The sequence below is a fragment of the Puntigrus tetrazona genome, unplaced genomic scaffold (assembly GCF_018831695.1).
Source record: "Puntigrus tetrazona isolate hp1 unplaced genomic scaffold, ASM1883169v1 S000000396, whole genome shotgun sequence".
NCBI lineage: Eukaryota > Metazoa > Chordata > Actinopteri > Cypriniformes > Cyprinidae > Puntigrus > Puntigrus tetrazona.
Genome location: NW_025048049.1, coordinates 165,001 through 178,352, shown reverse-complemented (window position 1 = coordinate 178,352; position 13,352 = coordinate 165,001). Strand labels below are relative to the sequence as shown.

Sequence of the window (13,352 nt, the reverse complement as noted above, 5' to 3'; positions counted from 1 at the left end):
AGGCCCCCAGGGGCCTCGCTCTGAGAGCTAGCATTGAGAATGACAGAGCAATTTCCTTTCCCTTTTCCCTGTCTCTCCTCCTCCTCCTCCTCCTCTTCTTCGTCCTCAGATTCGGGCACCCGGCCCCACCGGACGGTTTTCACGCGAGCCATCGAGGCATGCGATCTCCACTGGCAAGACAGCCACTTACAGCACATTATCAACGACGACCTCTACACCAACTACTGTTACCATGACAACACTGAAAATTCGCTCTTTGACTCTCGCGGCTGGCCCCTGTGGCACGGTGAGCGGCTCGGCCGGAAAAAGACATTTGCTTGACTCGCCTCTTTGTGTTACGCAGTCTATAGCATTAAGAAAAAAAGCAGAGCGAGTTTAAGGGGGAAAAAAGCTATGAATAGAGGCTTTATTGGGAGCGAGAACAAGAGTTTCTAACAAAATGAAAGGCATTTTGATTTTCTGTCCCGCTAGCCTTTTGCGTGCGGGTGAATATGTTTCTATTGTGCCCATCTGAGGTTTGTTAAAGGATTTTTTGGGGGGTTTCTATCACAGAACACGTCCCTACGGCCTGCGCCAGGGTAGATGCACTGAGATCTCACGGTTACCCACGGGAAGCACTGCGATTGGCCATCGCCATCGTCAACACCCTGCGCCGGCAGCAGCAGAAACAGCTGGAGCTCTTCCGAAACCACAAGAAAGGTGAGTTGCAAACTGTATTGCTGGTCAAACTTTTTTCTTGCTGCTAAAAATGAACATGTATGGGATGGGCAAAGCATTTGTTTATAAGCAGCACGGTTTTCCATGCATCGTTTATTATATTCATTGTCTACTTGCTAACATTTGACTACTACAATGGTTGCATTTCCCAAAAGTTTTGTAAGCCTAAGTAGATCATAGAAGCATTGGCACCAATGGTCTCTACGTTCAATTTAGCCCATAATGCTTTTGGGACATACAGCCCATGTCTGAGATGTTATTCATAGTTGATGCACCTCATCGCAAGTTTTTTTAAGGGCACCTATTAAGCCCCTTTTTACAAGGTGTTATATAAGCCTCAGGTTTCCCCGGAATAGGTCTGTGAAGTTTCAGCTCCAAATACCCCGCAGATCCTTTATTGTATCGTTTTGAAAATGTCTATTTTGAGAGGAGGCAGAAACACACTTTTGTGTTTTTGCGCATGGCACTTTAAATGCAAATGAGCTGCTTTATGATTGGTTTTGATTAGCATGTCTATCGCATTGAAATCATGCCTTTTAGAGCCATAAACTTCAGATATATGTTTTTCTGAGCATGCACGTCTGTTACATGCCATGTGAGTACTAAACGTCTCTTTCATGTCTTACTGTTCATTAACTGTCAAGTTACAACAGCAAAGTAGGTTATGACTGGGAAAGTTATTGCATGTTTAGATCTGCGTGACAGCAGCTTCTAACGCTGGTAATACGACCCAAACAATAAAATAAAAACAGAAAATCACTCTCTGCTCTGAACTGAATAACTTCTGTAGATTTAATAAAAAGACATTTCTTAATGCTGTTTTTAAATGCTCTAGATTGAAGATAAGCATGGCGGATTGTGTGCATCTCATTCAGGGCGGTTCAGTCAACCGTGGGTGGGGCTTGTAAAATGTCGTGTCACATTTTACAGATTCTGAGATTCTCATTATGATTCAGATTCTCTTTATGAGACATTTCGTATGATTTATGGGGATTAAAAAAATGAGCGGGTGGATTTTTCTCATTATAGGATGGTTGTGTATACACACTGCCAACACACATTTATTTTCAAACAACATGTAAAAGTGAATTTTGCATAATAGGTGTCCTGTAAAGAGTTTTTTTAATGGCTTGCCAAAAGCCACTTGTGATGCCAGGCGTCATTCATTTTTATTTAAAACAATGATTTGCAGATGCTTCAGTGCTGCTGATCATGTGTCCTATACATGCAGTTTAAATCCAACATGTTCTCTCTATAATTTCCCATCTTTTTTCTGTCATCTGTATCATTAACAGTGCCAAAAAGGCCAAAAAATGGTAGCATTCTTACCCAATTATCTTTTCAGTACTGTGTTGCTGTGCTCGCTGTCTCAGTATCTAATGGCCAGGTAACGGTTTCATGCAGCCCTGCTCTTCACTAGAGCTGAATGTCCACTCATGCCCAGCAGGGCTCAGGTCAATTGCATTTAAATGCAAATGACTGCTTGTTGTGGTGAAAGTGCCCACGCATAATTCATATTATTCAAATGAGGCAGCTCTATGGCCCGGTTCTGGGCTTTATGTAAAACACCAGTGCAGTGATTTCCACAAGAGACAGATGCTATAGGAAATCACAGTCTCCCATTGTTCACCTCGCATAGTCAGACTCTAGATACCGCTTTGTCTCTTGCTAGGTTGTGTGCTATTTTTATCACTGTTATGTATTTGCTTCTTTAATGATTTACATATATTTATAATCTCTCTGTAGTCATTTGCAGTGACTTAAGAATCAACTAGAGTGTGACTCATTTTAATAATGACTAAGCACGGTAAATACACAAATACCAAGTGAAATTGTGCACTTTTGTTTATTTATTTTTTTTATCAGTGCTTGTCGGCGCTGAATAAAACGATCTCAAGTTTGTTGCAATGCTTTCTGGAATAGTTTGCAAGATGATAGCATTTACAAAGTGCCATGTGAAGCAGTCCAGTTTTCTTATCTTCTTTTTGGAACAGCGTTTGTTTAGGGAACATGCCTGTGATGTAGGTTGCCTAGATAGGGAGCTCTCTGGGGTTTGGAGCAGAGTTTGAAGGCCATTGCTTACGTAAATAAGGTCAAAGAGAGGGCTGCTTTGTGTACCATCCAAAAACAAGCCATTTTATCTTTTTCTCTATCTAGATCTGCTGCATAAAGGGGTGACGTCCATCACTAATCTAGAGGGATGGGTGGGACACCCTTTGGACCCCATTGGAACGCTCTTCAGCACGCTGATGGAAACAGGTCGAGGGGATGAAGACAGTTCGCAAGGAGGGTTTCTAGATTTCTCAGGTACAGAGACTTGAGATGCCGCGGCAAGAGTCATGTTATTTACTGACTGTTTTTACAAACTAGCTGAAACTGTCAAGTCCTATTAACACCCTGGTAAAGCGTCAGGCGTCTTAAGCATCTTCTGTAATATTTATAGTAAAAACTGTTAATGTAAACATTTAGTACAGCATATTTCATGCGCACTGTTCTCCACTTTGTAAAATCTGTAAAATCATATGCCGTTTTTGCTTTGTTATCGACAGAACCTCTTATTTGCAACAAGGTTTTTAGACCACTGTAGTAGAACCAGTCTACCCTCTCTCAAATTAACCTCACGTATGCTACTGCTTTAGACTCTGATTAAAAAGATATGGTATATATTAAGATTAAAGCACGAGTCTCTTTTATCTGAGCCTAAAAGTCGTAACTTTATTCTTCCCTGCTGCATTTTTAATGCACTTTTAATTTTAATGTTTTCTGTTCCCATCTCTTATTCATGAGCTTTGATTGGAAAGATGACTGTATCACAATCAGAGAACACGGTGCTGCAATTATACATTATTGTTGCCTTTGGGCTCATGCCCATTCTGATTGGCACCTGAAAGATGGAGACTGTAGAGCCACAAGTCTAGTGTGCAATCCACACTTGAACCCCTTAATGAACTTATTCCTGATTAGGAGTCCTATGGTCCAAAAGGGATTTTGATGAGGATTGGTTTTTGCGTGATACCAAATATCCGTGGACTATAGGAGGTGTAACTTTGCTCGACATATCCCTATGTAGCCTTCCAAATCTCCCAGCTTTTTGTCTAGGGCTTTCTGTTAGGTTCAGCTAGTCCAAAAGTAGAGAAGGCTCTCCTTAAGCCAAAGCACTGGCTTTTATTTCTCTCTTGCTGTGGTTGGCTTTGAACTTAGAGTTTGTTAGGGAAAGAGAAAGAAAGAGATTCGGTGGTGGGAGTGCAGAATAAAAGAAGGTGTGAAGCCTCAAGCTTCCCTCTTTGCGCTCATTTTTGATTAGGACATTAAATCCTCCCGGAGCCAGCCGCACGGGTCCAAAGAGGCATCATTAAAACATTATGATGCTTCTCATTATTAGCCCCAAATGAGTCGCCAATGGTATTAATGTGCAACCGAGAACATGGAGCTCTGGATTCACTTTGCTGTTAAAATAAAGTAATGACATGAACGATCAGAAATCCAGGCTTTTTTTTTATGTTTTTCTTTTTTATACAAGGCCCGTTTGCTGTTTTTCAAGGTTTTATACGAGGGGTTTTTGCAAAAGTTCTTTTATAAAGCTTGTTTTATTCTTAGCATATCTTTAGGCCTTTATGCATAACGCATCTCATTTTGCCCCAGTGTTTGCATGGCGGAGTCTCAGTTTTAGAAAGCTTAGGGAATGAATCATTACTACCAATTAAAAGTCTGGAATTAGGGATAAGGGATCAATGATGCCCAGCCAATCAGATGAGTAAATTTTCTACAGCCAATCAAAAGACTAGGGTTTCTGAGGGATTGACTCCCTAAGACCAATTCCAGCATTTTGATTAGTTCCTCACGGCCAATCAAAGGGCTATTTTTTGTAATGAGGGCTGAACCTCTCAGCCACTCAAAGGAATTGGTGCAAGTAACTCACAGCCAATCAAAAGTCTAGTTGACAAGTGAATCTTTAGCGACATATCCAGCCTTTTCAATCGATTACTGTGCAACCAATTTAAAAGCTGTATTTGGTCCTCAGAGATTGACTGAAATTAAAACGTTGAATTTGGTGCTTATCAAACTACTCAATTTAGTCCTGAGCGACTGCCCCCTCAGCACCAAATCCAGCATTTTGATTGCACGTAAAGGTTTTGTTTCTCACACCCAATAAGAAGACTGTATTTGGCGCAGAAGGATCGACTTCTCAGCCAATTATATCGCTGAATTTGGTGCTAAGGATAAGTTTCTCAAAGCCAATCGAAAGACCGGTTTAGGCATCAATCCTCAGCACCATATTTGGCCTTTTAATTGGCAGAGTTGTTGAGCCTTTGGCACTAAATACAGCCTTTTGATTGGTTAAGGGGCTAATCCTCTGCACAAAAACCAGCCTTTCCAATCGACTCCAGTGCAGCCAATTAAAAAGCTGGATTTGATGCTGAGTTGGTGGGAAGGCTTGCTTAGCTCAGAGCTGCATGTCGGAGTTGGCAGCCATGCAGCTGGAGATCAGTGAAGAGTGAAGTGCAGGGGCTCAACCTGTCTGTCTTTCTGTCTCACTTTCTCCAAGTTACTAAATACAGCCATATCCAATAGCATTTCGCACCATCTCACGGATATGAATGTGATTGCATGAACCATCCAATGCATTTGCGAGTCCAGGGTACAGTGTATTACCTCAGTCACTCAGGAGCCTAATTGAGCATGCCTTGCCTTATGCCCTATCAGGCTGAGCTGCTTCATTAGACCAGGCAGAGTCCAGGCAGAGTTCCTCTCCGGTGCCTCATTATACGACAAGACCTGTCTAAGAACCAGTGCCTGGGAGGAAGGTCTCACTACGGTGGTTAACTCCGGAGGTGTCACCACCTCCCGTTTTTTTACGCTCTTTCTGTTTTTCACCCTCTGCAGCCAGCACAATGAGCTCAAGCAAGCACAGCGAGCTGCACTTGTTTCCGTCCACGCGCCGCTTCCTGGAGGAGGGTGAGTCATATCTTGCCCTGGCGGTGGAAACAGCCCTGATGGGACTGGGTCAGCAGAGAATCATGCCCGATGGACTGTACGCCCAAGAGAAGGTGTGCCGCAATGAGGAGCACCTGATCGCCAAGCTGCAGGAAGTTGACCTGGATGACACCCTGGTCAAGATCTTCCGCAAGCAAGCTGTCTTCCTGTTAGAGGGTAAGTATTGCTGATTTACAGTGCGAGGGAATGACGGCAGTGCTGTTTGTTTTTCATTAACTGAGGCTGAAAGCAATAGCCTGGGGAAGCAATTTGGACATAGCTAACAATTCTGGAATGGGTGCATCTGATTTCCTTATGCGTCAGCTTAATATCTAGCCAAATAGTTTGTGAAGCGTGTCTTTAAAAGTCTACTCTAGAACAGCACATACTATATACCAAGGGTGTCCAATTCTGCTCTCTGAGGGTTTAGCTAAAACCTGCTTCAACACACTTGATTGAGTGTTTCTAATAATCTTGAAATCTTTGATTAGCTGGATCAGTTGTTGTTACAGAAGGTGATGCTCTGGAAGTTGGTACTGTAATAAGCACCTATCTAGGGTGCACAACATCGTGGAGTCCTCCCCTGCAAAATTCTTAACCATGATGTTAAAATTAGCTTAGCAGCTTTACCTGTATTTGCTAATACATTGCTAATGTTTATGATGAATTATTAGGGCATTGGTAGGGTGTTCTAGATGGATGTTAGTCAGTTGCAAAGATAGGGCTTTGTTAGATGGTCACTTAGAATACCTTAGCAACTAACCTAAACCTTAAGCAATGCAAGAGCTGGGAAAGTTGTGAAGCTGCCAGACTTCAACATCTTGGTGGTGTGTTTTGCAGGAGCAAGAACCATGCTTGTTTTCTTCAGAAAACCTAGTTGTTTTTCTCTTTTAACAAAGTTTCAGACTCCATTAAGTTGCATTTCCCTCAAAGCGGTGTTCAGCATGCGCGAAGGCGCTCAGTGGTGGACGAGGCTGTTTGTTTCACTCGCGGCTGGTGTTGGGAGTAAAACGAAACGGTCTTTGCCTACAGAGCCGCCTCTGAACGCCACTGGGTTGTTTTGAAAGAATGAAGAGAACTGATAAACTGGCCCCGCTGCGTGGATTCCTCCACCCAGCATATGCCAAGAGCGTGACGGGGGCACAATAAACAGGAAGGCACGAATTCTATTGGCTACAGGGTTTGGGGGAGTTCTGGCCAAATGTGAAAATCCATCAAAACAACAAGAGCGTTCTCACACTGAGAGACATCCAGAGCACGCCACCCCCTTCCAGCACACGCTATAATAGAGTTAGCATGCTCAGCTGTTGTGTGTGTGTGTTTTCAGTTAGTATCTTCAGCAAGACGTGACTGCTTTGCTGTTAGCTGGCTTACTAAGGTTCAGTTGAACAGACGTTGACCGAACACTTTACTATATACTCCCAAGTTTAAATGACTATGAATGGGAAAATGTTCAATGCGCAAAATTGCAGAATATGTCCTACATTTTAAATAGAAGAGCTAATATCTAACTGACCCTCTGGAAAGACCTGCCACACAGGCTTTATTGTTGCTATTGCTATGGCCGACAAGATGTGGCGCTCTCACAAATTTAAAAATGCATGACATGTTTTTGTGGTTCTTTAATGTGTTTTAACAGACTCCTCAGTTCAAGCGGCGCATGAACAAATCATCATTTTCTCTTTTCTAGTTATAGTGCCATACAAACAGTGAACATCAGAAGGTATTTAGTTATACTACTGTAAAATATTTGTGTGTAATTTGTATGCTTATCAGAGTTAGCATAGCATTATGCTAACTCGTCAAGTCTAGTTGAGTGCTATTTCTGAGTTTCTACCTATGCAGAGCATTACATTTGAGGTTTTATTTTAGTTAAGATGCCGTGTAGTTAGCCGGTAACACGTATGCCTTTTATGAATGTTAATTTTGGTTAGTTTGTTTCTGTTTTGTATGTCCAGTGCCGTGTGTATTTGAGAAGTGGCTTGTGGTCGCTGTGCTCTCAGTTGAAAATAATCTAATGACAGAGAAAGCTAAGCTCTTACATATGGCTTCTAGCATCGCAGTTTAGATTGTAGTGTGAAAAGGCCTTGCTTGCTTGAAAGTGGTTGTGTGGTTTTCATCTGGTTTGAGGATGAGGAGGGGGAGGGTCTGTAAAACGATCTGTAAGCAGATTACCCACAATGCAGCACTCGCCCCCCAGAAACTCCACGGCCCGCTTTTTGTGCGTTTAGTGTGGAAATGGATAACGTTACTAGACTCTTTTCAGAGAAGATGTTATCCTTGTTTGCTTTTGACCTACAGTACGACCAATTTATGATGTTGGAGAGGAACCGATGAAAAGCCTCACAATACCATGGCGGTTTTTAGAGCAGCATGTAAACAGTGTTAAAGTAATGGCAGAACTACAGTACTTTGTGTGGTTTTGATGTGTCATGCTGAAGGGTATCTTGGGTGTGTGCATCACTTGGTTGGGTGGTGAAACATGAACCCCGAAGGCGTTTCTTTCTCACAAACACTCGCTTACACCCTGTTTATGTCTACAAATCTGTTCATTTCTAACCACATCTCACACCTCCAGAAGAGCATGTGCTGTATCTTCTGAAGGTGTACGACAGCTTTATTCAAATTATCGTTCACAGTTTTGTATTTTCAAACCTGCGGTTCGTACTGGTGATGAAAAAAAACCGAAATAAATAAAAAAGTACTTTCTGTAGGTTTCATCTGCGTCTGACTATGTTGAAGATTTCACAGTAGTGTTATACCTAAATAAATTTGTGTGTAGCACGTAAGAATGGAAATTAATAACTGTGTTCATTTAAATCAGTGATTCCTAAAACGGAGAATTGATGACATAATATTTATTTAAATTTATTAAATAAAAAAAATTAATACATTTTAAATGATTTGCTATCATGCCATACCCTTAGCCTATGGAAGACCAAAAAGAGGTGAAACTGTTAAATTTGACATATTAACTTGAATCTGCAAAGCCAGAAATTAAATAATAGAAAAATGCAATGCAAATTTGCAATGAAACTTTAGTCAACATTTTAAAAAATGGGTTGTTGAGTACCATATTTAATACATCAGGCTTTTTTGGCTCATACAGTTCGATATCATCAGGGAAAAAAACACCTCCGTTTTGTACAGAGGTCCAACCTGACCAAAAGTATGCCGTTTAGTGCTGTTGTTAATTGCCCTTGTACTTGTTAAAAATCTACAGGTGCAAAGTTTTTTCAGCAAAGTTTGATCATTTAGAGGCCTTGCAATTTTTTTAATAACATAGTAAGCTTTGTAAGATTCAAAATGTAAAAGAAAATGTAAAAATTGCCTGCCATAAAAAAGCTTGGGAATCCCTGATTTACCTGAAAGTAAATGCAATTGTTCCTGTATGTTTTAGTGTTCATGAACGCTTGTGTTTTTCTCTTGCAGGTGGGCCCTACAGTGGTTTGGGAGAGCTCATCTATAGAGAGAGCGTTCCGATGCACACGTTTGCCAAGTATCTCTTCACATGCCTCCTACCTCACGATGCCGAACTGGCGTACAAAATTGCACTGAGAGCAATGCGGTGAGTTTCCACAGGCCGCACGGGCGACACTCTGCTGCCAGAACTGTCACGTCCACCTACAGTAATGAACACGCCCACGGCTGTGGCTTATTTTCCCCTCGCGTCTCTTGTTTTTACCGTCTTTACTCACCCTGAGAAGGCACGGTTATGTCGTCGCTGATTTTCAGATGTGTGTGTGTGTGTGTAGGGCGTGAGGTTATCTGGGGCACCGTTTAATCAAAAGGCGCCTTTTGCTTGGAAAACTGCTAAATAATTCATGGCCACTGAAAATGAGTTTTTGAAAAAGTGTGAATAATAAATATGTGTCGTTGAGTCTAATTTGGGCTGCAGAGGTAACGCAGAGCACTCCTTTCACCCCACACTCCCCCTCGACTCCTCATGTGCATTTGTGGCTGTTTGTGTATGCACACTTATACAAAACTGTGTGTGTGTGTGTGTGTGTGTGTGTGTGTGTGTGTGTGTGTGAGTGAGCAACAATTTTACATTATCAGCAGCGGTTATTCATGCGCCTTTACAAAACCTGTTTAATACATATTTTGAATATTTAAATAAAGTCTTTGTCAGCATACGCACACACACATAACAAATTCATGAAACACAAGCAGAATAAAAATCATTCTTTCAACTATTCTTGAGTAAACTGACATTCGTTTCAAAGTAACAATTTAAACATAATTTTACAAATTATTAACAGCGAAATCAGTTCCGCTTGTTCTCATGTAAAATTTCGCATTGACTTGACAGTATTTATGTTTCCAAATTGCAAAATCAATAAATGCACAAAATTGGAATCTTGCGCAAATGCATGTACGATATACATTTGTTTTTTTACAAAAGTTGTTAATAATTCATGGAATAAGTGTAAATTGTAGTGTTACACGTATGCATGTTTCCATTCACACTGCAAATGTAATAAATGCGCAAAATTGGATTCAAAATGGAATGCTGTGTAAAATTATACACTGATTTCAAAGCAACGTGTTCTGTTTTGAGAATGAACACAAATCTGTTCGGCTCGTTCTCATTCAAATTGTCAGAATCATTTAAATTTAGATGTTTTCATCTAGGTGGCAAATTTAATATATGCGCAAAATTGGAATCAACATATTTTAAAGCAACGGTTTACATTTAGTTTTACGAATTAACACCAAAGTCAGTTGTTCTTATGTAAATTGGTGCATTGATTCGATATTAATTGTATTATGTTTCGAACCAAGTTGCAATGTTAGTCTGCATGCGAAATTGGGATATCGAGAAAAAAAAAAATTTAATTGGGCTTCCATCCCATGTGACAAACTGGTGCAAAGTAGAAATATAAGTGCGAGGTAAAAGCAGGCAGTCATTTTTCATTCGTGTTTTTGCAAGAATGATTCTATGAATGAAAATTTAGCTAGTTATGCTTGTGTTTCTTAAATGAGTGCCGATGTGTAGCAGATATTCTTAAACTGTGTCCTAAATAGGTGTGATGCAATAATTGGTCCATCCACACTGAAAGCGAAAATATTGCGCAACGCGATCACAGCTAGCCTGAACTTCTTTAATTTAATATGCAGCTAAGTGCAGCGGGCCGGTGAGATTTCACTGTGAACATCAGTGTTATCTTTGATCGTATGTTGCTTTATGTCTGGTTCTGGCAAGGTTTCCGACTTCAGTCTGGTCCAGCAGATTTATATCGACACCTTGTCACGGATTTCCTCTCATATGTTTTATTAATTTTTCTTTTTTGACCAACCTACTCCAAAAAAAAATCCAAATCCGTATGGTATTGTATTATGTTTTGATTGGATTGTGTTTACCGGGGGATTTGCAGCTCAGGATACACGTATAAAGTCGATGGTATCAAACAAAGATCCACCTAAATTTAGCCAGCACAGGAGCTTCGGGCTCAGTATTGACTTTCTCTATAAAAAGACCGTGGCCTCCAAATAACTGCTCTCCATGGCATTGGCTCAGACGAGGGCTGATCTCCTCATAATACAATTCCCTTTATAGATGGTTTGGTAATTAGCTCCATGCCAGGACACGATGCTTTGACATATTTGCGCCGCACTGGAGACGAAGGACGAAATCCTGCTCCGGCATGAATATGCATGATCGGATAGATCATTTTTTGTTGCATATGATCGGAAAGCCATGGTAGCCTCGGAAAGCCATCAAAGATGCCCGACATGCAACTAACAGCCAATTCACAATATCATATCTGACATCTGCGCATAATGAGGATGTCTTGTTAAGATCTCTGAAGTTCAGGATTCAAACAGGGTTGAATCCAGTCTGAGGGGCCTGTTGTCCTCGTGCAGTGAGTGTCCAGACAAACAGGACGGTCAGTAATGGGGTGTGTGTAAAGGCCGCGGGCCGCCTCCAGGCTCATGTTAGCTGGCTGAAACAATACAACAAAACCTCTGTTCGAGGACGACACACTGTCCTTTCCCAGAGGAAACTTCCACTGTGGTTCTAGAGCAGATTAAATATTCAGTATTCTCTTCTGATACTGTACTTTATTTTTTACCTCTATAAATCAATCCTTTCTTGTCAGTTAATGACATTCTAATAACAAGTGTTTCTTATTATAATAACCTACAAAAAAAAAAAAAAAAAAAAATATATATATATATATATATATATATATATAGTAACAATAAAGTGAAATTTTATGAGGATAAAGTTTTAGAGGATAAATGCATTATTTTTTTAATTAATTGAACAATTAAATATATGTATTTGTTAATATTAATATATATGCATGCATGTATATACTTTTGTTTATTTTATATATATATATAAATATATATATATATATATATATATATATATATATATATATATATATATATATATATATATATATATATATATATATACATCTCTCGGACTCGATAAAATATCCATGAATCAGTTTAAACTAACCATTACATAAGTGTGTGCGTATATATTTTCTTGTATAGTCTGTGATTACAGCTCTGCTAAACCAATATTGTATGAGAAGGAAAAACAGACCACTCCCAGAAAATAAATGAGAGAGAAAGTCTGCTTGTTGCTTTTTCGTGAGTTGCGCCTTAGTTGGACCAGCCCCGAAAAATGCAGTTTTACAACAAAAAGCATGATTTCCTTGTTGATGACTGAACTCTGGTGTTAATCCGTACGTTGTTTTTTCGCAGGTTACCAGTGTTGGAATCCACGGCTCCTTCGGGCGACATGTCCCGGCCTCACCATATAGTATCAGTCGTCCCCAATCGTTACCCACGATGGTTCACCCTCAGCCACATCGAGTCCCAGCAGTGCGAGCTGGCCTCCACCATGCTCACTGCAGCCAAAGGTTAGAGCGTCCATCACTCACACGCAGGCTGCAATTACCCTCACAACAGCTCTGTTTGCTTAATGGCAGGCCTGCGCACCGCATTTCCGCTGAACAATGAGCCCTGACCGTAAAATCATATCTGCATTCGCCTCCTCGGTTTGGAGAAACGAGGCGTTCGGAGAAGTTGCAAATTCGCAGCAACTATTTTTAAGATCTAATCGCAGCACAGTGCAGAGAAACTGAAATCAGAGGAAATCAACAAGCTGGTGATAAATAGAAACCCTGTCCCAGAACCGAGCGTTTGAAGGTGTTCTCAGCGTCTTGCATCACGCCGGTGTCTGGCACTAGTGCTGACTCATGGCTCATTATGCAGCTGTGTGTGTGTGTGTGTGTGTGTGTGTGTGTGTGTGTGTGTGTGTGTGTGTGTGTGTGTGTGTGCTGTAGACGGGGGAAAGGGTTTCTGAGCACCTGATGTTCCTCCAAGGTCACTGGTGACTGTTTGCAGTGTTTACAAAAATGGCCAGTCATGTCAAATTTCCATCACTTGTGTGAATCCGTTTACATCACATGAAATATTTACAAAATATTAGACATTCTTCGTCCTCCCTCGTTCGTTTTTTTTAGAGACTGACATTAGGACCAAGCCATTGCTCAGTTGCTCAAGTCATTGTTTAATCATCTTTATTTAAATCATTTGAAGCAAATTAATTATATTAATATTAAATATTTGAATATTTGAACAACATTAAATCAGGAATGCATAAATATTATATTTATGCATTATTTATTATTAAC

General features: G+C 40.5%; 1 protein-coding gene across 1 annotated transcript in view; it reads left to right on the top strand.

Annotated features, from left to right (window-relative positions):
- The window catches only part of zswim6 (zinc finger, SWIM-type containing 6), a 72,825-nt gene that overhangs the window by 54,369 nt on the left and 5,104 nt on the right, over window positions 1–13,352 (top strand). Inside the window, exons 6-11 of the mRNA XM_043231596.1 lie at window positions 110–286; window positions 553–699; window positions 2,875–3,024; window positions 5,602–5,868; window positions 9,124–9,259; window positions 12,418–12,575. Of these exons, the coding sequence (XP_043087531.1) occupies window positions 110–286; window positions 553–699; window positions 2,875–3,024; window positions 5,602–5,868; window positions 9,124–9,259; window positions 12,418–12,575 (1,035 nt within the window). The remainder of the gene's footprint in view (window positions 1–109; window positions 287–552; window positions 700–2,874; window positions 3,025–5,601; window positions 5,869–9,123; window positions 9,260–12,417; window positions 12,576–13,352) is intronic.